The sequence below is a fragment of the Sceloporus undulatus genome, chromosome 5, assembly GCF_019175285.1.
Source record: "Sceloporus undulatus isolate JIND9_A2432 ecotype Alabama chromosome 5, SceUnd_v1.1, whole genome shotgun sequence".
In the NCBI taxonomy this organism is placed as follows: Eukaryota; Metazoa; Chordata; class Lepidosauria; order Squamata; family Phrynosomatidae; genus Sceloporus; species Sceloporus undulatus.
Window position 1 is genome coordinate 85,535,624 of NC_056526.1, and position 24,173 is coordinate 85,559,796.

At 39.7% G+C, this 24,173-nt stretch overlaps 1 protein-coding gene across 4 annotated transcripts in view; it reads right to left on the bottom strand.

Moving 5' to 3' along the window:
• The window catches only part of MAGI2 (membrane associated guanylate kinase, WW and PDZ domain containing 2), a 782,933-nt gene that overhangs the window by 235,975 nt on the left and 522,785 nt on the right, over positions 1-24,173 (bottom strand). For 2 of the 4 annotated variants that reach the window (XM_042468279.1, XM_042468278.1), the window contains exon 7: positions 15,600-15,680. The exons of the other annotated variants lie outside the window; for them this stretch is intronic. In XM_042468279.1, coding sequence (XP_042324213.1) covers positions 15,600-15,680 — 81 coding nt within the window. The remainder of the gene's footprint in view (positions 1-15,599; positions 15,681-24,173) is intronic. 4 annotated transcript variants of the gene reach the window in all.

Below are 24,173 nucleotides of genomic sequence, written 5' to 3' on the forward strand. Positions count from 1 at the left end.
TTGTTTTTTAGATAAGCTTGTCTGCATTATTGATCTTCTCCTTGAGGAATCCTTGTTAAGCTTCCAAAGAGCCACAGGGAACACAGTTTCAAATCAAGTGCACTAAAGTAATCAGCCTTTCGGCTGCCTACCATGAAGCTTGGTGTGCTGAATGGCTTTGCCAATACCTTATGCTATGAGTAGGGGATGGCTGAATCTGTTTTGTTTTCTGTGACTTTTGAATTTTTTAAAATTTTGAATTCATTCTGTTTGCTTCCACACTAAATGCTAATTTCTGGTGAAAAAGGTTTACATGCTTTTTGGGGAACAAATTTTTCATACACACACACACACACACACACACACACACACACACACACACAAACACACACACACACAGAGAGAACGAGAACTAATTTGTCCTAATATGAGAAACAAATTTCTCTCTCTCTGGGCCCATACAAACAGGCCAAAATAAAGCTGCTTCGGGTCATTTTGGAGATATGCGGTTTAAATGATGCATGTGTCCTAAGAGTCTGGAAGCCATGCCAAAGCCACACTCCAGTCCTTAGGATTGAAGCATGGCTTTGGCGTGGCTTCCAGACTCTAAGGACACATGCATCATTCAAACAGCATACCTCCAAAGTGACCTGAAGCACCTTTATTTTGGCCTGTCTGTATAGGCCCCCCCTCTCTCTCTCATGCACACACACACAGGCACAGCACTAATTCTCCTAATATACACACTTTTACACACTCATTTGTATTTTCTTGACTACAGTATATGCATTTTTGTGTACAACATGGGATAGGGTAGGGAAGAGAATTATATGCATTTTTGTGTACAACATGGGATAGGGTAGGGAAGAGAATCATACCACACTATCAGAGATGTGAAAAATTTGAAGGACAACTAGATTTCAGTTTGTGTATATGTTTTGGAAGTGAAAATTGTGTTTGTTTTTAGCTGCCATCAAATTGACTGCGACCCCATGAGTGACAGACCTCCAAGTCACCCTATCAATAGTCCTGCTCAAGTACTTTTATTAATACATTCATGGGTATCTCAGGAAATGTGAGGGGTTCTAGAGATGCCAGAGACCATGGCAAAGCTTTAAACAAATTAAAAGAAAAGCAATGATTTCTCACCAGCATACTCTGGAAGCCACACCAGAAAAAATGCTGACATGCCTGGAAGAAGTAATGGGGCACGCGCCCACGGCATGCATCCCACAGCGTCCCACAAGTACAAGCCCCATTACTTCTAATGGGACTTGAGCGTACACATTTTTTCCCTAACGCGGGGGGAGGGGGTCTGGAACGGATGCCCCGTGTAAGGAAAGGGCCGACTGTACATGAAAACGGGAGACTGGAAAAACCACACTGTATGATAATTCAGCCACAAGAATTTTATTCTTGCTATGTAGAATGCTTTAGAAGGTAGTAAAGTGCACCACAGAGAACTAACATAAATTCAAACTACACAATGAGGAAATAGAAATAGTAAAAGAGTACTCATAACTGGGATCAAACATCGATGGGAATGGGGACTGCAGCCAAGAAATCAGAAGAAGATTAAGAATGGGGGTGGGGGTGGGGTGGGAGAGAGTGGCTATGGAAGAACTAGAAAAGATTCTAAAATGCAAAGATATACAATTCAGCACAAACATTAGAATCATACAAGCCATTGTATTCCCTATTACCGTGAATGGATGTGAGAGCTGGACAGTTAAGAAAGACAATAGGAGAAAAATCAATTCATTTGAGATGTGATGCTGGAGAACAGTGCTGAGGATTCCATGGACAGCTAAAAAGACAAACAAGTGGGTCCTAGAGCAGATTAAGCCAAAAATCTCCCTGGAAGCTAAATTGACAAAATTTAGGCTGGCGTACTCTGGATACATCATGAGAAGACACAATACTGCTAGGAAAGGTGGAGGGAAGTAGAAAGAGAGGAAGGCCGCATGCTAGATGGATGGACAGGGGGTCCTGAGATGTCTCATCAGCAGAGTCAAGAAGGGCCTAATTATATAAAGAAGAAGAAGAAAGGACCAGACAAAACCACATATCTACTCTGTAACTCAGTGCAAAAGTTATGTTTAGCTACTTGCTCTAGATATCCTGAATCTAGGTATCATTCCTTCAAAGGAATCAAGTTCAGAAGACAAAACTTAACCAATTAGTGATCAAAGTCAAGAAGAGAACTAACTGCTGCACATTAACTGTAGGGAATCTTTCCCATCAATCTGTTTGGACTTCTCATTTGCAGGTATAAAATGTTTCTGATCCTTCTTTCCTTCCTTTTTCACCTGTTAGGGTCCAAAAATAATGTGCAGTGAAGGAATCACAATATAACAGCAAAACAGAAACAAAACATTATTTAAAAATGGGTAGGTGTCTCAAACAATAGTGTGGTAGACTAGACACCATTTTCCCAACCATTTTCATTTGCCAGCCATGAGGTGTGCCAACGTGCTGATGCAACAATCCAATGAAACCGTATGGAAAAGTTTTGAACGGTATCTATTCTAAAACAAGAAGAAAACAAAAATAGCTGTCACAGGCAAAAAGAGGGACAAGGGAATGTTGCTTAGGGTAGTAGTAACTCAATCAGGAACTTATATGTAGAGGATATGGAGAACCAGTGTAGACCAGGGTGAGAGTGCTGGATGGGGATTTTGGCAATACAGGTTATAGTCTTAGTGAGAAATATTCCACTGGATGACCACAGGCCAGTCACTGTCTCTCAAAGTGACCTGCCTGACTGGGTGAGGAGTGAACCATGGAAATTGCCTTGAGCTAACTGAAGGTAAAAGGAAGAAAACTCCAGCCAACATGCCTTATAAAAGAGCAATATGGTGCATTTCCCTTTAGCACTGGAGACTCCTGGGGCAGCTTCTCTTGTCTTCCTCCAAACACAATGTAAAACTCAAACAGGAATGAGCACTGAATATGACATTACAATTTAAGTAGTTCTAGCAACTGTGCTCTAAAGGGTCAAAATGGCCTGAAGAGTGGGATGACCTTTGCAACACAAAAAAGCAAGAGTATATTTAAGTCACATTGCACTAGAAAAGCAAAGTACCATATATACTTGTGTCTAAGTTGAAAAGTTTATACTAAAATATTGACTAAAAAAATTCTGGATTGACTGATTCACAGGTCAATGGGATACTTCTGTTGGTGGTGGAAGAATTGTTTGGCACTTCCCTGCCATAGCAGGGAAAGCAGAAGTAGTGGGTACTTCTTTCATGCTCTCTCAGCATGAACTAAGCTCAGAGAGTCTGATAGCTTAGTCTGTGTTGGGAAAGCATGAAGGAAGCAACAGCCCCCTCAGTTCTCTCTCTGGTGGTTCTTTGGAGCTTCCCTGTCAGGATGGGAAGTTTGGAGGGGATCAAGAGAAGTTGGGAAAAGCCTCAATCTCCTCTGCTCTCCCCTCCACAGAAGTGGCTCTTTGGTGCTACCCAGCAGAGGTGGGGAGAGTGGAAGGTGTCAGGGATTGTCTTAGGCTCTCCATGGATGGGCTAAGCTCTCACCTTGAGAACTCTATCTGTTGAAGATAACATAAAAGCACTGACCCCTTCTACACTCTTTAGTGGCTTTTTGCAATGCCTGAGTGGGGAAATGCAGCAGCCAGGCGCAACTGAGCTCCAGGGGTGGTGCTGGTGCTTTCACCTCTCTGCAAAATGGCTCTGAGGAGTCCTGGCCTGATCCCAAAGTTTTACCCTCCACTCATGCATGGGACATATCAAAACTTACAAGTCTGGCACAAAAATCTGCCCCTGATGTATACATGGGGCCAACTTGTACAGAAGTATAGATGGTAGATACAAGCAGTAAAAGAGGAAAGTTGGATCTGTTGAAAATTGAAAAGAACAGACTGTATCCTGCTCATATTTAATTTAAGAACACCTCATCCATATTTTTACTCTGTTAGCAGGATGATTTTAGATAACATTTATCTTTACAGCTTTTTGGGTGGTGGTGAAAGGGTGTTAATGGACTATAACATGCTGCTGTGCTACAACATATGGCTAAATTGTCTGCTTTTGTCGGTAAGCATCTCCGTCTAACATATGATGCGTACAAATGGGTTTTTGTAACTTTTTCATTGTTGTTAGAAGTAGGAAGCAATGTAAGAGCATTGATGCTGTTCAATATGAGTGGGTTTGATTGCTAGGATGAGGGAATTATAGAGCTGGAAGAGGCCTCATGGACCACATAGTTCAATCCCCTACTCAACCTAGGAACTCCAGACAAAACATCCCTGCAGGTAGCTCACCAGCCTCTTTCTGAAGATGTCCAGAGAAGGAGACCCTACCTCCTTGCTAGACAATTGGTTCCACAGCCAAACTGCTCTAACTGTCAAGAAGTTCCTTCTAATGTTACCTGTACATATATCCATTAGACACGCCCCTACCCTCTGCAGCACCAGAGAACAGGCCTGTCTCCTCTTCTCTGTGACTGCCCTTAAGGTATTTCAAGACTGTAATCATGTCACCCCTCAGTCTCCTCTTTAGTTTCTTTAGTGAAAAGGTATGCATTTTCTATTCTGCTGTAGAGGTCTTCCAGGAAATATGGATTTTAGTCCTGCTATGCAACCACAATAATGCTAGGAAAGGTGGAGTGAAGTAGAAAGAGAGGAAGGCCTTATGCGAGATGGATGGACTCTATTAGAGATCATGAGTATGAGCTTGCAGGAGATGGGCAGAGCAGTAGAGGACAGGAGGTCTTTGAAATGTCTCAGCAGGATTGCCATGGGTTGAGATTGAAGCGAAGGCAGTAAACAACAACATGCAACCTTCATTTACAGTGGGCTGAATATTGTGTATCTTTCCTGTCATTCATCATCGTTGGCCAGAATGGGTGGGAAATGAAGCACAATAACACCTGGAATTCCTCAGTTTTGCAGGTCAGGTTCAGATTGCCCATGGTTGTGGTCGTAACATACACTCATAACATGGCTCTTGAGAGGTGTTAATTTATCTCATCTAATCCAAAATTTCATGTGCTAATGATTGTTTTAGTTTAATAAAATGAATTTATGCCAGTTGGCACATTATGAGGCCTCACATGAATGGTCTGTCTTCTTTTCCTGTACTATTGCTATCTGCAGTGGAGCTGGCCTTTACTAGGACAAAGCAGGCTACCTGAAACACTGTATATCTCCATTTGATCCTGCCTGAATTTTAAGACACATGGAGGAGGGCTTTTTCTCAGTCCTATCACCATCACATGCACATTTGGTGAAGATATGGCCTTCTTGGTGCCTGTTCCAGCTGTAGAATTCCTTCCCATATGATGCTAATTTGACTCTTTCTCTGATCTCTTTCCACCATCAGGTGGAAGACCTACCTTTTGTTTACCCAGGGCTTTGAGTGACACCTATCTGTTACAGAAGATCTTTTAATTGGGGTATGTTGTATTTGTATTGGTATTCTTTTTATCATTAATCTTAGTTTGCTTAGTTGCAGTCTTCACAGAGGCAGGGAACTGGCTGGAGTGGGGATTCCCCCAACAATGTAATCTTGTTGTAAGCTATTATTATTAAAATGCAAAGTATTTGGGGGCAGCTTGGTCTTGAACAGGCATCCAAGATGCATCCAGTTGACAAAAGAGATGCTTCTTGTGATGATAATAATGATACTGGCGACAACAACATTTCTTCCATCAAAGGGCAGAACATCAGACACATATAATCAAAAATGAAACAATAAAACACAACACTATAGTATACTAAAGATAAAATCCTCACCACTCCATCAGTTGCTACCCATCTTGGCAAACATAGTGCAGCTAGAACTAGTTTGCTTACTTTTCAGCTAAAGAGTTGTTGCTAGGAAAAGAATAGAAAGCATATATCCATGTACAAGTACATACACAGATGGATCAACACAGCTGCTTGCATTTGTGGACACCTTGGAAGACATGGCTACGGAAACTGTCATAGCAAGTGCCAGCACATCAGTGCATACTTCCCACAGTACATAATGAATGACATGCACCTCTATCTATTCCAAAGTGGAACATACAATGCCATAATACATGATGTACAAAAGTTTGATATGAAAAATCCTTAAGCTAAGGAAATGGGAGGAAAACTCTGAAGGAAGATGTGAATTCTCTAAAGATGCCAGCCACAGATGCTGGCGAAACGTCAGTAAGAAATTCTTCTAGAACATGGCCACATAGCCCAACCCCCCCCCTCAAAAAAAAACACAAAACTATCTGATGGAAGACTTTCAGTTCTATTCTTACAATGTCCTTGGGGGGTTTTGGAATCTGGAACACATTGTTAAAAGGCCTCGTGATTCCCAAATACTAAGTTTGTAGCTATCTGTTCCCCTGAAATGACTTTAAATAGTTAATACATACACCCAGCTTTTATTTCAGGGACATCATTAGTCTCCAAGAGTCTAGTCTATATCTTTTCTATTTTCTATCAAGCACCCTTTTCTGTTCAATTTATTATATACTAATAAATTAGAGATTGTCTTCTTGCTTCCTGAGATGACTTTCAGAGGCACATATCCTATTTTTTTAAAGTCTATATCCCATTGAACTCTTAATTACACTCATATAGCTGGTAGGTTCTCTACTAATTATGCAGGTAACATCAAATTGACTTATTAGAGTTCCATCTCATTAAATACAGCTGTCGTCAATGATTATGGGGAAATAGGATAAAAACAAAAATGGAAGATAAACCTTAGTGACTAAAAGAAATTGAAGCTGGATGGAATTGCTAGTTTAAGCACCAAAGATTTTTCTTGACTCCTGTGAAGCAGTCATTTTTATCATCCTGTGCCCTGGGTTAAGCATGTTCCACTGCTATTAGCCTAAACGGTCTAATTAAAGTACTGTTTTGATTTATAGCCACAATTGCAATGAAATGGGACATGCTCTAAACAGGTATCTCAGAGTGAGGTTTATTATGCCAAGAGCACAGGGCTTCCAACAGAGGGTAAACAGAACTTGGCAAAAACCATACTGATAATACATATCTCTATAATTTACAGAACGATGAAGAAACATTTATCTGTGGCTTATGTAGCTTATGACAAAATGGAAATAGGTGGGCTTCAAAATAATTCAGAGCCTCAGTAATTAAGATATCAAGGGTTGGTTCAAATATAACAACACTACCATGATCTTGTTTCTGAGTACAGGCCAGCATGAATGCCAGGTTGCTCTGCAAACTAACCCCTCTGTGTACAAGGCTCCAGATCTAAAACATTGATTTTCAATTCTAGTTTTTCATTTTATCCTCTTAGATGGGGAGATCATGTTCTCATGTGGAAGAACCAGAAAGCTCACCACTTTATTCTCTGCCTAAAAGGCAGCGAGAGTGGTCCGTGCATTCATTTTTAGGAAGTCTATCTTCACATGTGATGACTTTTTTGGGGGACAGGAATGGCATGAATGGTTTTTCCACAATCTTCAACAGCTATGACATTGCTGCATGCCCTTTAAAAAGGTATAAAGATTAGATGGGTTGCTTTTATCTGTTTGGTCAACACACCTTTTGTCCTTGCTGTGTATTTGTGCTGTGTTTTGTGATGGGAAAAGAAAGAAGTTCTACACACAGACTTATTTCAAAAATTGCAGAAACAAATGAAGGGGTCACCATCTTTGTCTCACTCAAAAAGAGAAACATCTTGCATGGTTATCAACATTTTTCTTGATAGGAAGTCTCAATGAGTATAGACATCATGGTTGCTGGCACACTGCAGAAATAAAACAATTTGACACTTTAATGCTATGGATTCTGAGATTTGTAGTTTGGTGGGACACAGTGGCATCTCTGCATTGGGTGTCACCTGCTGTGGGAAACAGGGCTTCTGGGGACAGACAATGAGGCTCCCTCCCTCCTGCGCCTCCCTGTGTGCGCTCCCTGCCCCTCTTGGCCACATTGCTCCTGCATGCTTCTGTCCCCATGCCGTGGTGTGTGATCCTGGCCCCTAATGCTCCCCTACCCATGCTCCCACAACTCCCTGTGCCCAGCTGCATTCTTTCCCTCAACAGGAAAAGAACGGGATGGGGTGGTGACAGGAAGATGAACAGGGAGTGCAGGCAGGGCAGGAGTTTGTGCAGGGAGGTATGGAGCACACGAGGGAGCACATGAGGGTGTGAGCATGCGAAGGCGGCATGGGATAGGCAGGAACGTGCATGGAGAGCACGAGAGGGACAAATATGTGTGTAAGGCGGCATGGTGAGAGTGTGTGAGGATGGTGCAGGGGGAAGGCCCAGAAGGTGCCACCTGATGCAGGCTGCACCACTGCACCCCACTAGTGATGCTACTGGTGAAAGACTAGATCAGTAGTTTTGCAAATATTTTTCCATTTTGCTACTCTGTAGCCATGGTTGGGTATGGCTGTATGGGTGATGGGTCATACAGTTCAGCAGCTGAGAAGATGCTTTCTGTGTGAAGGCACTGAACAGGAAAGGTCAGTAAGAGATCACAAAGGCTAAGTAAGGTAGAGCCACACTGAAGAAAAGGTCTACTTAGATATAAAAAATGTTCTAAGCCTATAGAGATTTCAGGTTACATCAAACAAATTCAAAGCATTCTGACCTATATCACAAAACATGTTGACTTGTTCATCTGGTAAAAAGACCTGCTAAGACATCAATATGAGATACAAAGTAAAAGTGTTTGAGTTTGGAAACAGTGTTTGTTCATGCCTCTGAAGAAGTAGGCTCAAATCTATGAAAGCTCAAGGTACCAACTTTCTTTCAGTTAGTTTCAAAGGTGTCACAAGATCCCTTTGTGTACAATAAAAAATAGTAATTTTTCTCAAGCTCTAACTGTGGTTGGTAGAAAATGCCATTTCTAGTCCATGGATGAACTGGGAAATGTTGGTTTTGAAGGAAGTTTAGAAGGCTTAACTCTTCTTTTAAAGGAGAGGGAAAGTGTACAAGCCCAGTTGGTGATGGCTCATGCTCATAACCACTAATGATGTTCGTCACGCAACCACATGTGATCCTTAGAACATCTCTAAGTCTTAGAATTAAGCTATGACTAAAGGTTTACATACAGGCAAACACTTCTGTGTTGGCCTAATGTTTCTCAGATGGGATGAATTAGTTTCCAATTTTTAAAAGAATACTGATTGAAATGATCAGTGGATACCACGTAAATACGAAAAAGAGAGGCAAGAAAAAATCCAGGACTGGTGCATAGGGGGCAGCTGGGGGGATGCATCATTCTGCCACTATTGGATAGAGCTCCCTCTGAGCTCAGACCATGGGCCACCAGTGGGGGAAGTGTGGGAAAACTTGATCAGGGCTGGATGTTCAGGCTATCCACCAGAAATAAAGTCAGAAGAGAACAAGACTGATTCAGAAGTGTAAGTTGTTCTCTCCCTAACAGTTTCTGCTTATGTGCTTCAAAGACTTGCCGTTTGTCATTCTGAGTAGTGTGCACTTCTGTGCAACATACTCTTTTAAGAACTGCTTACCTGAATGCCTGCCTTCTCCTTTTTAGACTTATTCAGTCAGTGAAGTTATCTGGAGAGGCGCTCCTAGTAGTGCCACACACTCCTGAGTTTCACTTTTTTGACATTTGTAGCAGAGCACTTAACTATTCTTGGTTTCAGACACATGTGAGAATATACTTGTTTTTGGAGGTCTTCCCTTTTTAGTCCTGCCTAACATCTTTTTATGTATGTTAATTTGAATATTGTGTATTTTGAGAGCTATAATCCAAAAAAGTTGCAGGTCCAAGTTCTGCTATAAATACAAATCAGGAGATTTTATGTATGGAATGGGGTCATAGTAAGTGTGTGTGCGGAGGGCACCTTGGAAGCATAAACATTCAGCCCTCCAGATCCACAGTTTCAATCATCCACAGCTTGAACATATTAAAAAAAATTCAAAAAGCAAACCTTGATTTTGCCATTTTAAATAAGGGACGCAGTTTTACTACACCATTGTATTTAATGGGACTTGAGCATCCACAGACTTTGGTATCTACAGGGGGTTCTGGAAACAAATCCCAGAGCATAAGGGCCAGTTGTAGTTCTCCCCTATTATTCTTGAGCTTCACTTGGGGGGGGGGGGGTTGGAAGGAGAGGATGTACCGAGAGAATGGGAAGCAGAGAAGGTGCAAGATTTAGTGAAAACTGATGGCTAGGTGTTTACAACCATGGTGCATAGGTAAATAAAAAAAGGATACTTGAGCTTATATGTACATGGGAAATAAAATATTTTTATTCCATTTGAATAGCTGTATGTTATACATTTTATGTCCAATATCATCAGTAACTAGAACATTTGGCCTGGATGTTTTCTGTTCTTGCTAGAAACAGTCCTATCCTTGACATCTGCCAAGCAAATACCAAGCCAGCAATGAAAGAAAGTAGAAGGGTGTGATAAAGGACTCTTATCTGAGACAAGAGGAAGCTTTTGCTGCAGCCAACAGGAAAACAATTTAATTTTCTTATCAAGGCCTGTGTTGCGGCAGATTAAGATAGCTGAGTTATGCTTATAGTTTGTGTGCACTGCTGAATTTTGTGTTTTTCACATGGCACTTTGTTTTCTTCTAAAAGAAACTGATGACTATTTGCTGCATATTCTGCTCTCTGAGTTAGACTTTTTATTCTGCTTTCATTTATTTTTAGTTCAGCTTTCAGTGCAGCCTCCATTTATTTCTAAGAGCTTTAGAAAACAGGAAATGCTCTATGACTAACTCAAATATCTTTTTGAACTGCAGCAGGCAACTTTATAACTGTTCTTTGGACTATTTGCCAGATGCAGAGAATGTATTCAGGGAGAAACCTCATCCCGGCTGTTATGTACCAGGCTTTCCAAATTAAAAATATAAAATAAAAAGGCACATATGCATTTATATGACTACTCTCTCTCTCTCTCTCTCTCTCTCTCTCTCTCTCCTGGATATATTTGTCCTTCATCTACTTTCTTTCTGAACATTGATTTTTTTGGATGTTAATAGTTATGCTAGTGATCTCATTGCTGCTAGCCAACCAGAGCTGTATCATATTCAGCATTAACCTGAAGACTACATTTTTGCCCCAGAATTGTTTGACTTTTTAAAAGTACATGAGTTTTGAGAGCAGCAAAGGTACTGTTAAACTTGTACCAATACAATTAAAATACAGTGGGGCCCTTGATATCCACCACTTTGTTTCCAGGAACTCCACCCCCTTCCCTATGGTCACCAAAATCAATGAATGCTCAGATCCCATTAATTGTAATGGCATAGTAAAATGGTGGTCCTTATATGAACTTTATATGGCAAAATTTAGATTCGTTTTTTGGAATGTGTATGTGTGTATTTTCAAGCCATGGATGCTTGAATCCGTGGATAAGAAATCTGTGGACACAGAGGGCCAACTGTAGCAGTAAAACTGACTGTATGGCTCCCCCCACCAATACTAGCATGGGTGAGTCTTTCATATCCATACCACAAAATATTTAAATATTATCCTGTATCTATGACTGTTTCCTTCCAAATGTATCAAAACATGCATTAAAGTGACACTGTAATTGGTAAAGTAATTGGTGTTACCAATTTCTGTCATTGTAGATGCTACAATAGATCATCGAAGTAGGCCATAATATAACATTGACATTTGGCTATAAGATAAATATGATTAGAGTACTCAAAAATAATTTGTGTTTGAAAGGATTAACCTGCCTGCACTGCAAATAATTAAGGATGGCTTAAGAGAATTAGAGCTGCCCTTAAAGTATTAGGCAGTCAGATCCCTTTGAATAGATAAACGAGTGAGGAACCCCACTAAACAAACAGATAGATAAAATAAATAAACAGACCTTATTAAAACTAAATCTGAAAATATGTATTCTAGATAATTAAATTTGCTGATTGCCATATAAGAACTGACAGCATACAAGAATTAAGAGCCACTGTGGTATAGTGGTTTGAATGTTGGACCATGAGTCTGGAGATGAGGGTTTGATTTCCTACTCAGTCACGGAAACCCATTGAGTGAGCTAGGGTGGGCCACACACTTTCATCCCCAGAAAACCTCATGATAGGTTTGCCTTGGGGTTGCTTTAACTTTGAAGGCATACAACAACACAACAATATTTAGTACCATCTGCTTTTCAAGCTGGTTTTGAAATGTGTCAAACTAAGGAGCTGACATGTAGCCAATTTGGTATTTCTCCTGGACTGCCTAACTACTGAAGGGGCAATTGCATATGCATTAACACTAACCATTAATTAAAAATAATATACATATTTTTGAAGAGACTAATATGGGTTTGAGGGGTTTGTTTACCAGGGAGGATTTAGGAATGCTGCCAGCCATGTAGTTGCTTGTTACATAAGTTCTATCCAGAAGCAGAACACATTGAAAAGGTTTTGTAATAGGAGTACCTAGAAGGACCACACAATGTTTCCTCTCATAGAAAATTAGAGAGCTATGGTTATTCCAGCTATGCCAAATAGCAGGTGGGTTGGAATGAACTGCATGGAAACTGGTATCAAGCGCAGCATTTCTTCACTGACCGGGCTAATCTTGTTGTTTCATACACAGCTAATCCCTGCTAGCTGAAAATGGTAATCACAGACGTGTAAATGCAAAACCTAGTATCTGCTTCAAACATTCAGCACCTGCAAGGCAAGAAGGGCAACCTAAAGTAGTGCTGCCCCTTGAGTCATACAGGCGTCTGAACATTTCACACACCTGTGCACATGTGTCCACAGACCCAGCACATTTCATTTCATTCTTAATTCTCAACAGTGTGTGAACTGGAGTGAATATTTATACCTTCCTCACCATTGAACTGGGAACTGTCCTATTCATGGTTCCCTTCAGCAACCATGCAATGCCATTAAAGCCCTGGCAAAATAACTGGATTAATTTTGAGGATTGTACCAATCCACAAATCACTGTGAGCCAGAAATGCTTTTCAGACTGCTTAGTTCACTGAGCTGTATAGCTCGAAGGCAAGCAGGCTGGCATCTACTCCTTTAAAGAGTCTAGCCTAAAATGGTATTATCCTGCATGCAGATTCATATTCATGCATGTTTATGCAGGATATTTGCTGCAAAACTGCAAAAGAATTGTCAAGGGAAACAAAACATTCTTCAAACCTAAATGCAGGCAGTTCTTATCCTAGGGCAACTATTTCACACCAACATGTGTAACAAATACATATGTCAACAAATTCCAAACCTTCCACAGCAAACCTATTAATTTGTGCCTTTATCGGGGATTTCCAAATATGATCACCGGTAAACATCAAAGTGCCTTAATCACACAGCTGCTTCACAGGGACAGCATGTACCTCAGAAGAATGTTTATTGATAAGAGTGACTGGTGAATACGGTAAAATAACCCCAGGAGAAATTTCCTGAAATGTCAGGTTGAAGACAAAAAACATGAAAAAAGAAATAAGAAATTAAAATGAAAATCCAAGTTAAATCCGGATTAGCAGACTACTATGTATTAGCATGGCAGCATGGTGTAGTGGTTTGAGTATTGGGCTATATGCCTGTAACCCATGCTACTCACTGTACCCAATGAGTAGCTACAGAGTTAATGTTATCTATTCTGACAGAATAAAAATATGACAGAAGTAATTCTCCTTCTCCAATTCTGTAACTTGTTTACCATTTCCGATCACTTATTTTCAAATTCAGTACAGACCCCTGGCAACTATGGGAAAGACAGAATCACGATCACTTATTCCATTTATGATAAAGATCACTTATTCCATTTATGATAACCTGCTTTTAAAGATCTCTTATTATACAAAATCACTGGCAAGGAATCATAACAAAACACTCTTTCTATCAGAATACTTTCATTACATAAAGTATAGAAAACAAAACACTTCAGCTCTTTGCTTTAATTTCTTTTTTATTGGTGCTTTCTGCACCGCCATTTGGGACGTCTGGAGGACGTCCCATTTTAAAAAAGGGGCGTCTCTTATAGACGCCCCTGGGCCTAGTACGGACTCCGTCCGTACAAGATGGCGCCGGCCCTTCTACATGGTCGGCGCCATCTTTGCGTATCGGACGCTGAGCGTCCGTACGCGTCGCGTCGCTTGTGATGTAGCGAGTGCGCCCCTGGCGCCTCGCTACTTCGCAAACGCGACGGAAAAAGAAGCTCCATTTTGGAGCTTCTTTTTCGGTCCGCGCGGGAGTCTTCTCATTTTCTAAGTCTTTAGAAAGGGCAAATGTAAAAAAAGTGTTTTTGGAATAGTAGAAAGAAAATGTCAGGAAGGTACTGTAGCTGGATGGAGAAGCAGAGGAATCATTTTTATATTTTCTTTTGGAATAATCAGATATATTTTTTCCCATTTTTTGAAAGATGTGTGTTTTTCAGATGTTGTTCTGTTCCCTTCTGCTTCACATATTCTTTCTTGCTCCACCTTTTCTTTCCTGTGTTATGTTCATTTTGTAATCCCCCTCCCCTGCGGGTGGACTGAACATAGAACCGTACCACACAGGACTCCTGGGACAGCCTGAGAATGGTCCAAAAGGGGCCAGGAAGGGAACGGAACACGTGAGAAATGCCTTTTACTGTACACAAAGAAGTCCCTCACTCATTCCATTCCCTTCCCTTCCTTTCCCATTCCGTTCCAGAGGAGGTGATTTTTGAGAATTGTTCAGAACAGTTCTCAAAAATTGTGTCCTCTAGAATGGATTGGGAATGGAAGGGAAGGGAATGAGTGAGGGACTTCTGTGTGCAGTAAAATGCATCACCGCTCATTCCACACTCGTTCTAGGCCCCTTCCAATCTCAGGCCGTTCTGTGCAGCTCCTGTGCGGTAAGGTCCACAGTGTAAGTGATTTGGGGATCCTAATAGCAAGCCTGACACTATCATGGGGTTTTCTGGGGCTCAGGGTGTGTGACTTGTCATGGGTTTCCACAGCTGAGCAGAGAATTGAATCCTGATCTTCAGAGTTGTAATCCAGTGCTCACTACTTCTCTGTATTTTTTTTTAAAAAACCTTCTACATTTGAAAAAATAACAAAAGAACTTAAAATCAGACTACTTATTTTGGAAGATTCATAAACAGGTTACATTTCAGTGCTGCCTGAAAACTGATTCCAGACATTCTCCCAGCCTTTTGCAGTTGGCTTTGGGGTGCATGGGAGCAGTGCTGTTGGGTACCACTGTAGATATACCGATTTTAAAAGAAAACTATAGCAAAGTGTTCATTTTGGAAATAGAGGAAAACAGAAGATGAATTAAACACTACGGATGAGATTACGTCATTTGCAGATAAACTAGGTGAATATACTTAAATCCTGGGAAGATAAGCAAAGTTATATACATGTATCTACAGAAAGAGAAACACTTATTGCTAAAAGTTTAAAAGAGTTGGAAAATAAAGAACACTTGTATTGGTTAGAACTCTACAGATTAAGGAGAAGACAAGTAGCATTTCAGAACCAGACAGAGGCACAATTTAAAAATTAATGAGATTCTTGAGACAGCAGAAGGAAAGTATTTGCAATATCTTATTTCTTAAATTTTAGGGGAAATTTTAGAATTTCTAAATTTAAACAGCTTTGCAGAAGCAGGGGTTACAACAGCCTTCCAGATAGCTAAGTTAGATTTAAAAAATAAAGAAACCTAGAAACATGTTAATTTTATTACATTAATTTAGTTTTTTTACCTTTATTCTCTTCCTCTGTCAGAGGAAAGCTTCCTCCGTCGGAAGAAGGGAACCTTGGGATCCAACCCATTAGATTAAGATCTGTATGGGGAAGAGGAAATTGAAGACTGAGGGCCATGAAATGATGGTACTCAATTACATTTATCCAGATACTCTTGTGACGTATCAGTACTTCCAGTTTTAACTTAAAAACATAGGTTTTGCAGCATCAATTTTCATTGGAGTATTCAACTCCATTCAAACATATTTACTTATCATATGGTTAGTAATTCAAACAGTTCAGGAGTCTAATCAATTGGTTAAATCTTAAAGAAGAATTTTTAAAAATGCACCTTTGAAAAGAATTGAATGATTTAACAGATAATGGATTCTTATGTTTTAACCATCATCCAGTAGAATGAGGCTGACTCTGCAATGTAGAGATAATCCAGTTTGACACCACTTTAATTGCCCTGGCCCAATGCTATGGAATTCTGGGAACAGTTATTTTGTGAGACATTTAGCTTTCTCTGTCAGAGTTCTGGTGCCACAACAAACTACAAATCCCAGAATTACACAGCATAGAGCCATGGCAGTTAAAGTGGTGTGAAACTAGATAATTTCTGCAATGTGAATGCAGCCTGACTGATTTCGGGGGCATTTTCTGACTCCAAAATAGTGAAGGTTAGGAATGGGGTTAGTGTTAACATTTACCCATCTTATATTTCCTGGTCTCACTAAATATTCCCTTCCCTTCTCCCAATGGAAACAGAATACTGACATCCCGAATACATCATGTCTGCTTCTTGAAATTTAAGGGGCACCAAAATCAGCACAAGCCACTTTTTGCCCCAACAGATGACTGCAGTGGCCAAATAATAATAATAAAAAGGTTTGTCAGGCAAAATTTTGTTCTAACCCTTTTTCGTTCAAAAAACTGTACTTGGTGGGGATCCTTTCACATCCAGCAATAGTGCTATGATTCAACTTGGAAAAATCCAAAGGAATCATGAGATATTCAGTTTGGGGAAGGGGCATTAAGTTTCTCAGCCATCTAGGGCAGTAGTTCTCAACCTTTGGCACTCCAGCTGTTTTGGACTTCAGCTTCCAGATGTCTTAGCCAGTACAGCCAATGCTCAAAAATTCTGGGTGCTGAAGTCCAAAACAGCTGGAGAGCCAAAGGCAGAACCATTGCTCCTCACCAGACTTCAAACCTTAAGGTTCCATAGAAAGTTGCCATGGAAGTTGGTATGGAATCATAGTGCTATAACAAAGGAGATTATCGCCCTGAATTCAAAGAGACTTATCCTTGATGGGATAAAGCCGTGTTTAATTTTAAAAGCGGTTGTTATTACATGCAGCCGCCATTGAGTGAGTGCTACCCATATGCTGCCTGGGCTCCAGCTGAGCTTATCCAGTGGCTTTTCAAAAACGGGAGCTGGCCATTTTTGAAAAGCCGCTGGCTAAGCGTGTCTGGAATCCAGGCTGCATATAGGTTGCACTTGCCCGACTGTTTGCGATAAAACCCGCTTTTAAAATTAAATGTGACTTTATCTTATTGGGGGTAGGTTGTCTTAAATTCAATGCAATAATATCCTACGTAGTGTGAGACTATCTCCAAACTCAGGAGCATTGATTACAACTCTTCAAATGATAAGAATGTAAAATATCTACCATTTAGGTCTAATTTTGCATGAATTCTGAAAAATAAAACAAGACACCAACAACATGGGACTAAAATCTCTTGTCTGAGTTCATGAGGGCTAGTCATATGAACAATATATTACAGAAGATATAATCTACTCTGAAGATATAATCGGTGAATTTAAATCCACTGAACTTTCTAAATAAAAGAAAATGTTTAAGACTATTTTTTTTTAAAATCCAATACAGTCATTATTTTATTCATTTAAGGAACAGATCAAAAAGAAGAGAAAAAAAATCTGGAAAAATATTGAGAGAAGTATAGTGCTTATTACAGATAATGAAACTAAAAATGCATTGTTATGGGGCTTCTTTATTTACTGGACAAGCTGTCAGATATGAAGTTACAGTGTCAGGGCTTTGCCTTGGGCTGTATGTCACATCAGACACACTTCCAGAGATTCTTGGAAATGTTCTCTAAAAAATAAGCAGTATGTTCTGAAAATATGGGAGGATATTTTAATACAGTAGTATATTCAAAGTTAAATTGGTCCAGAAGTAATATAATAGCTATTATTCTAAATTAAAACCCTACCAAATAATTGAATAGGCTTCCGTTTGTTGATGAATGGTGATTTAGACACCTTAATTCAACAGGTAACATATTTCTGCTCTGCATAAATCTTATTCCAGAATCAACTATTTTTGAGCTTATCCTAACACTATTTTGTCAAAAATGTATAGAATGTCCTGATTATGGTTCTGCAAGCATTTCTTGGGTGGTTCAAGGGCACTGTACATCAAGAGAGTGAAAGGTGGATCACAAACCTTTAGATAAGTGTGAGATAAGTGTGAGTTTGGTTAAATGAAGAGTGCTTTCTTCAGTGTAAAGTTACTGTAATTTTGAACTGGTTAAATCGATAGTACACTGTCAAGGGATATTTCATAACCACTTCAACAATTCAAAGATGAAAACTGGGACACATGTGGCCAAGCAATATCTGAGAGTGAGCAAGATGAGAAGAGTTAATAAGGAAGAACACACAACTAGGAGAGGCTGCAGCAGTTTGCTTTAGCCTGAGCCTCCTGGGAAAGGCAAGATTTGACCCTGTCTTCACCTCTCCCTGTTGAATTAATTCAGTGCAAACTTCTGAAAGTAATCTGAGAACCAAGGCAGAAGGTGGGACATGTTAAAATCAGCTGGAACGGTCAGATGATAAAGGGTATTTTGTACCTGTCAAATCAAGCCAGTTGGATCGTATGATATTTATCTACATTTTCTTTTGGTTTTTAAAGACCTAGACATGAGTCTTCTTCCATAAATTTGTTCCTCCTTCACCAAATGAAAAAGGGGCCTGTGAATTTTCAAAGCGTGCAGGACGACAAGACTGAGCAATGACAATGGGACTCTATAGTGTTATTTTAAACAACTTTTGGTTGTTTTCACTTTAAATTTCATTGTTGCTTGAGACAGTAGTTCTTGGAAGGTGCCACTCTCCCACTTCCCAGAAAATCCTTGAGACAATGGCATAAACTGAGAGAGAGAGAGAGAGTGCACAATAGCCGTGATTCTCGGATTATTTCAGTGGCTCGAATTCAAGAGGTTTGCGCCTCCAACAAGATGTCTGAATTTTGTCTTCCACAACCTGATCTCCTTTACTGATATAGCAACAAGAAGATAGCAACAAGAAGTTATCTTTCAAAAATAAATTTTAAATAGTTAAAAAAAGAGCAAACATCACCACTGGCTATTGATAAGTTTCTATTTTTTAGGAGACAGAAATGAACTAATCTGTAACTTTTTTTTTAAGGGAAAGATGCAGTGACATGTTGGGATTAAATTAATTCTGTTATCTGAGGCCTGCATAAACCACTATGGACTATGTGCTGAAAAAGAGGAATTGAAAAATTTCAATTAACACACTCGAAGTAACCAGTACTATTAATACAAAGAAGATTCTTAGCCCTTTCCAGGAATTCAGTTCCTCATGCAGTTAGAATCCATTGAGGAGAAAATGGGCTTTCTCACCTGCCTTTTTTATGGCTGGACTACATCTGCCCAAATCCACCAGAATGCTGACATGGGCATTCTGGGAACTGGTAGTCCAAAAAAGTAACTTTGGCCTGTTACAGACTGCCAAAATAAAGCTGCTTCGGGTCTCTTTGGAGGTATGCTGTTTAAACAATGCATGCATTCTAAGGATCCAGAAGCTGCACCAAAGCTGCACTCCAGTGCTTAGGAATGGAGTGTGGCTTTGGCGCAACCTCCAGACTCTTAGGACCCATGCATCATTTAAATAGCATACCTCCAAAGAGACCCCAAGCAGCTTTATTTTGGCAGTCTGTAACAGGCCTTTGATAAATACTCTGTACTGGTTGCTTGTCCTTGTGTAAGAGTACTATGCAGTTTAGATATTGTCCAGCCAAAACTTTAAGCCATGCGGGAAAAGTCTACGCATGTGAAACAGACTCTTCACTTCAAAACCTCTTCTCCGTGATGTGGAAAGTAAAAAGGCCAAGGGATGGAGGAGGAGGAGGAAGACAATGAGTATGGCCCCATGCTCTTCTCATGTATTTCGTCTTGTGTGAGGGATATGGATACCTAAACAAGGCTCTAGTTGTAATTCCTTCAATACTTGGCTCCATCCTAGGTTTTTTACTAGTAAAAATTAGGACTCTGTGGGAAAAAATGCAATCACTCAGAGATGGATTTTTGAGAAGCCCACACAAAAGCCAGGGTGCATATGATGGTCTTAGGCCTGAGGGAACCCACCCCATGCAGGATGTTGTTTCTGTCTGAGTTGTGCAGAACCTTAAAGTGTCAGTAGTAAGCTTAGCACACCAGAGTACATGACTCACTTGAGCAACTGGACTCAGTGCTGGATTTAGTTCAAGTGGGGCTTGAAAGATGTAGTCTTGAGGGTGCAAGTCTTAGAGGGGATAGGTGGGTTGGTTATTGGTCTTGGCTCATTGTAATGGCCTGCTCCCAGCAGTTCTTTATAGTGGTCCAAAACACACTACATAAATAATCCAGTTTGAAACTGCTTTAACTGCCATGGATCAATGCTAGGGAATTCTGGGAACTGGAGTTTTGTGAGACATTTAGCCTTCTCGGCCAGAGAGCTCTGGTGCCACAATAAACTACAATTCCTAGGCTTCCCTAGCCCTGAGCCTGGGCAGTTAAAGCAGTCTCAAACTGGATTATTTCCGCAGTGTGTTTTGGACCCCTTCGTTGCTTTTATCCTTTTCCTCATTATTTCTTCTGTTCCTTGAGGCAGCAGAGTAGAAAAAGAAAAAGAAAAACCTGTTTCTCTTACACACATCAGCCATATGTACACTTTGCCTTTCTCATGAGTGGGAAAGGAGCTAGTCAAAGCTTGGTACAGTTATTTTCTTTGGACTACAGCTCCTATAATTTCTCATTCACAGGCTAATGTTGGCTTTGGTGATAAGTAGACTCAGAGCTATTGTCCAAAATACATACATACAAAAAATATTTCAAGCTGTAAAAATCAGTTGGGTACTTTTCTCGATTTTCAAATGTATAACTGAGGGAGCACAAATATTTTGACTTTTAAAGAGATGTGGACTTTGAGTTTATTTTCATTTTCTCTGTGAAATTTCGTAAATCTACCTGGTTAGAAATTGCACTCTGAATAGTGGATCTAGAGCCCAAAAATCAATCTATGTTCATGGTCATTTTCACATTACTAGGATTCAGGGGAGTTGATGAAAGGGATCAGAATCCAAGAAGCACTGGAAAGAGCTATTTTTCTCCAAGTATATCACATCAAACTATCCCCTCCCTACCCCTCCCTAGTATCACCAGCTAAAGGTATACACACTGTACCCTGGTTCGGCTTTCACACTACTTTTCTACTTGAACTCTGTTTGCAGCAACTGAAGTAAAGTGAAAATCAAGGGGGAAATTGGAAGGAGGAAACAAAAACTGGTAAATCTCCAGAGGGCATTTTCCATCGTCGCCCCCAGACTGTGGAACGGCCTGCCAGATGAGATCCGTCTACTTATATCCTTAGACAGCTTTAAAAAGGCTGTTAAGACGGATCTCTTCCGGCAGGCCTTCCCAGAATAGAGAACCCTGCCTTAGAAAAACATCTGGGAAAGATACTGCTGCTCCCACTGATTGTTTGTTGGTATGATGTTGTTGACCTTCGGGTCAGTTTTTAACTTGTATGTTTGTTTGTTGTTTTTTGTTCTGTTTTTTAAATATTGCATTGGATTTAATACTTTTTTTTAAGGAGGGGAGGGTACCAGGGATTTTATATGTTTTGTATTTTTAACTTTGTTAGCCGCCCCGATTGTTCTCAGAGGGGCGGGATACAAATAAATTATTATTATTATTATTATTATTATTATTATTATTATTAAAGTTTTAAAAAGTAAGACAACGGGGGAATCAATCAAGACTCTTCCTTCCACACCAGGACAGTTGGTTAGTTTGAAGAATATACCAGAGGAAGCATACCAATCCATATCCACATAATGTTTCAAGTAATGTTTCTAGGAGTTCCACCTTTACTATCTGTCTATCTAACCACTTATTATCAACTGAAACAATATGGATTATACAAAAAAGAAACTATTACATTAATCCTTCACTTCAGGCAAGTATAGACAACGTGAGGTCTATATTTATTATTGTCAATTTAACCACAATATCTTTTGTTTTGCTTTGTTTCTTATAATAAACAGAAAGTTTTCACTGGCTAACCATTTTGCAGTTGCATCAAGAATGGGCATGTTATATTCTGCATTTGCATTCATAACCCAAGCTAAGATTGCCACTAAAATTATGCAATTAAACAGAATCCTGGCAAAGATACAAAAACAACATTAAAAGTCAATGCATTATATGAAAAAAAAAACACTTATGTGGGTGTTCTATGCTTCTGTTATGCATTTATCGCATAACTCATGGAGAGCTCTATAAATACCTGATACAAAGAAGCCAACAAGACCTATAACATGACAGAAAAATAACAGTAGATAACCCGGTATTAGCACTACAGTACACTTCAATGCCTTTTATAAAGCATTCATTTTGGAAGTAAATTTTCAATTTGTTACCAGCAGCTCTTCTTTGTCATTTCAAGTAGCCAGTTTAAAATTCAAGGCTACAGACAAAATAGTTTTGCAAAATATTAAGTAAGAGTACTATCAATGCTGATAGAAGCAATTACTTGGTAATTTTTTGGAAAAAAACCAAGGAAGAATATAAAGTAGAAAAAATGTTTGGCACTTTGCTTTTACATTACAGAACAAAGTATTCTAAAAAAAAATATGAAATTTTATCTGTTTCAAAAGAAATAATAACAACGTCTGGTTTTGTTTGATTTAAAAAAAAATAGGATCACTTCATCATCTGTATGATGCTCCAGTCAGCAAGGACCCTGAAAGCAGGTGGCTGGTGTGTAAGAACTGTCAGGTAGTTAATTCAGCCAATGTTAGTCTTACGGTATCCAAACAAGATTACAGAAGAAGCAAGAGGGTGGTCATCAGCTGGTCCAAAAGTCATTACAGAAAATTAGTACTCCCATACATGAAAGCAGCAAAGAGTAAACAGAGTGATCAAATCGCAAATGTGCAAGAGTACTATCAGTCACCTAGATAATCAACAGGGATGACAGGAAGCTGATGGGAGATTTATAGGTAGCTGTCTCAAAACACCAGGTACCTAATTAATCATTGTCTCTCTTTGCATCTTCACCAATCTGCAAATGCTGGTACCATGTCTTTAGGATCTGCCACCTGCTTTGGGGAGTAGGGCTTCCCTCTGCATCAGCCCCCAGCTTCCTGGACTTGGAGAGACCATGGTCATCAGGAGCTATAAATTCCTGGACATTTGAATGTGAATTGCCCGATTCCAGAGGGTGAGTTATGACATCCATGTAAGGGTGAAATCCACTAGTGCCTCATAGTTTGACCAGGTATCCAGTTTTCATGGGTTATCTCCAGGCAACAACACCAATAACCATAATCATCCTACATCAAATAACAGTTGGTGATTATGACAGCCCAAGGCTGAAGTTGTTGCCTCAGTCTAACCTTGAGCTACAGTTTGTTTGTGTTAAACAAAAACAAAAACAAATTGTTTGAAAATTAATGAGAATAAATAAATAAAACTTTTATTTGTACCCCACTTTTTGTAATAAAATAATCAAAGCGACTAACATTGTTAAAACATCCTACATGTTAGGGAACAAATGCAGAAGATAAATAAAATTTTCAAAAGCACTTGAAAATGCTACTATATGCTAAATCTTTGCATGAAAACTATAGTTCTTAAATTAATTTTCTCAGCCAGTCACAGGAATTTATTCAACAATGCATCCAGAGCTCCCTTCAGCAGAAGGAAGAATAGTCCCCTTCATAGAAGGAATACTGCTGGGGGGCTTTATTTTAAATAACAATTCAGTACTTTTGAATCTGTATGTCCAAATGGCTTCATCCATTGGTCCCCTTTTCATTCTTAGATGAGAACTACTTAATGAGCAGGCCTATGGCAAGAGTGACAACAGTGTGGCCAACTACAGCAAGCCACTATTTCATACCAGAGAGCAAACACAGAACATCTACAAACTTGTTAATATTATCAGTGAAGAACAAAGGCCTACTGTCATCCTTTTGGTAGTGACCAAATCCATCTATTCAATATAAACTGAGATTCAGACTGGCTCTCCTTCTGTCAATATGGAGGGCAATACAACAAGTGCTTTAAAATTGCCTTTAATAATTGCATTATTTTATGCAGCATACTTCATGTCAATTGTCTGTACTGAGACAAGAGATCGATTTCCCACTTATATACATGAGTGGTTGTTATATAATTATACTACAACTATTGGCCTATGCTCCAATCAGCAAGCGTCCCAGGAATCAGGTGGTTAAAATACAAGACCTGCTGAGCAGTTAATTTAGTCCAGGTCATTC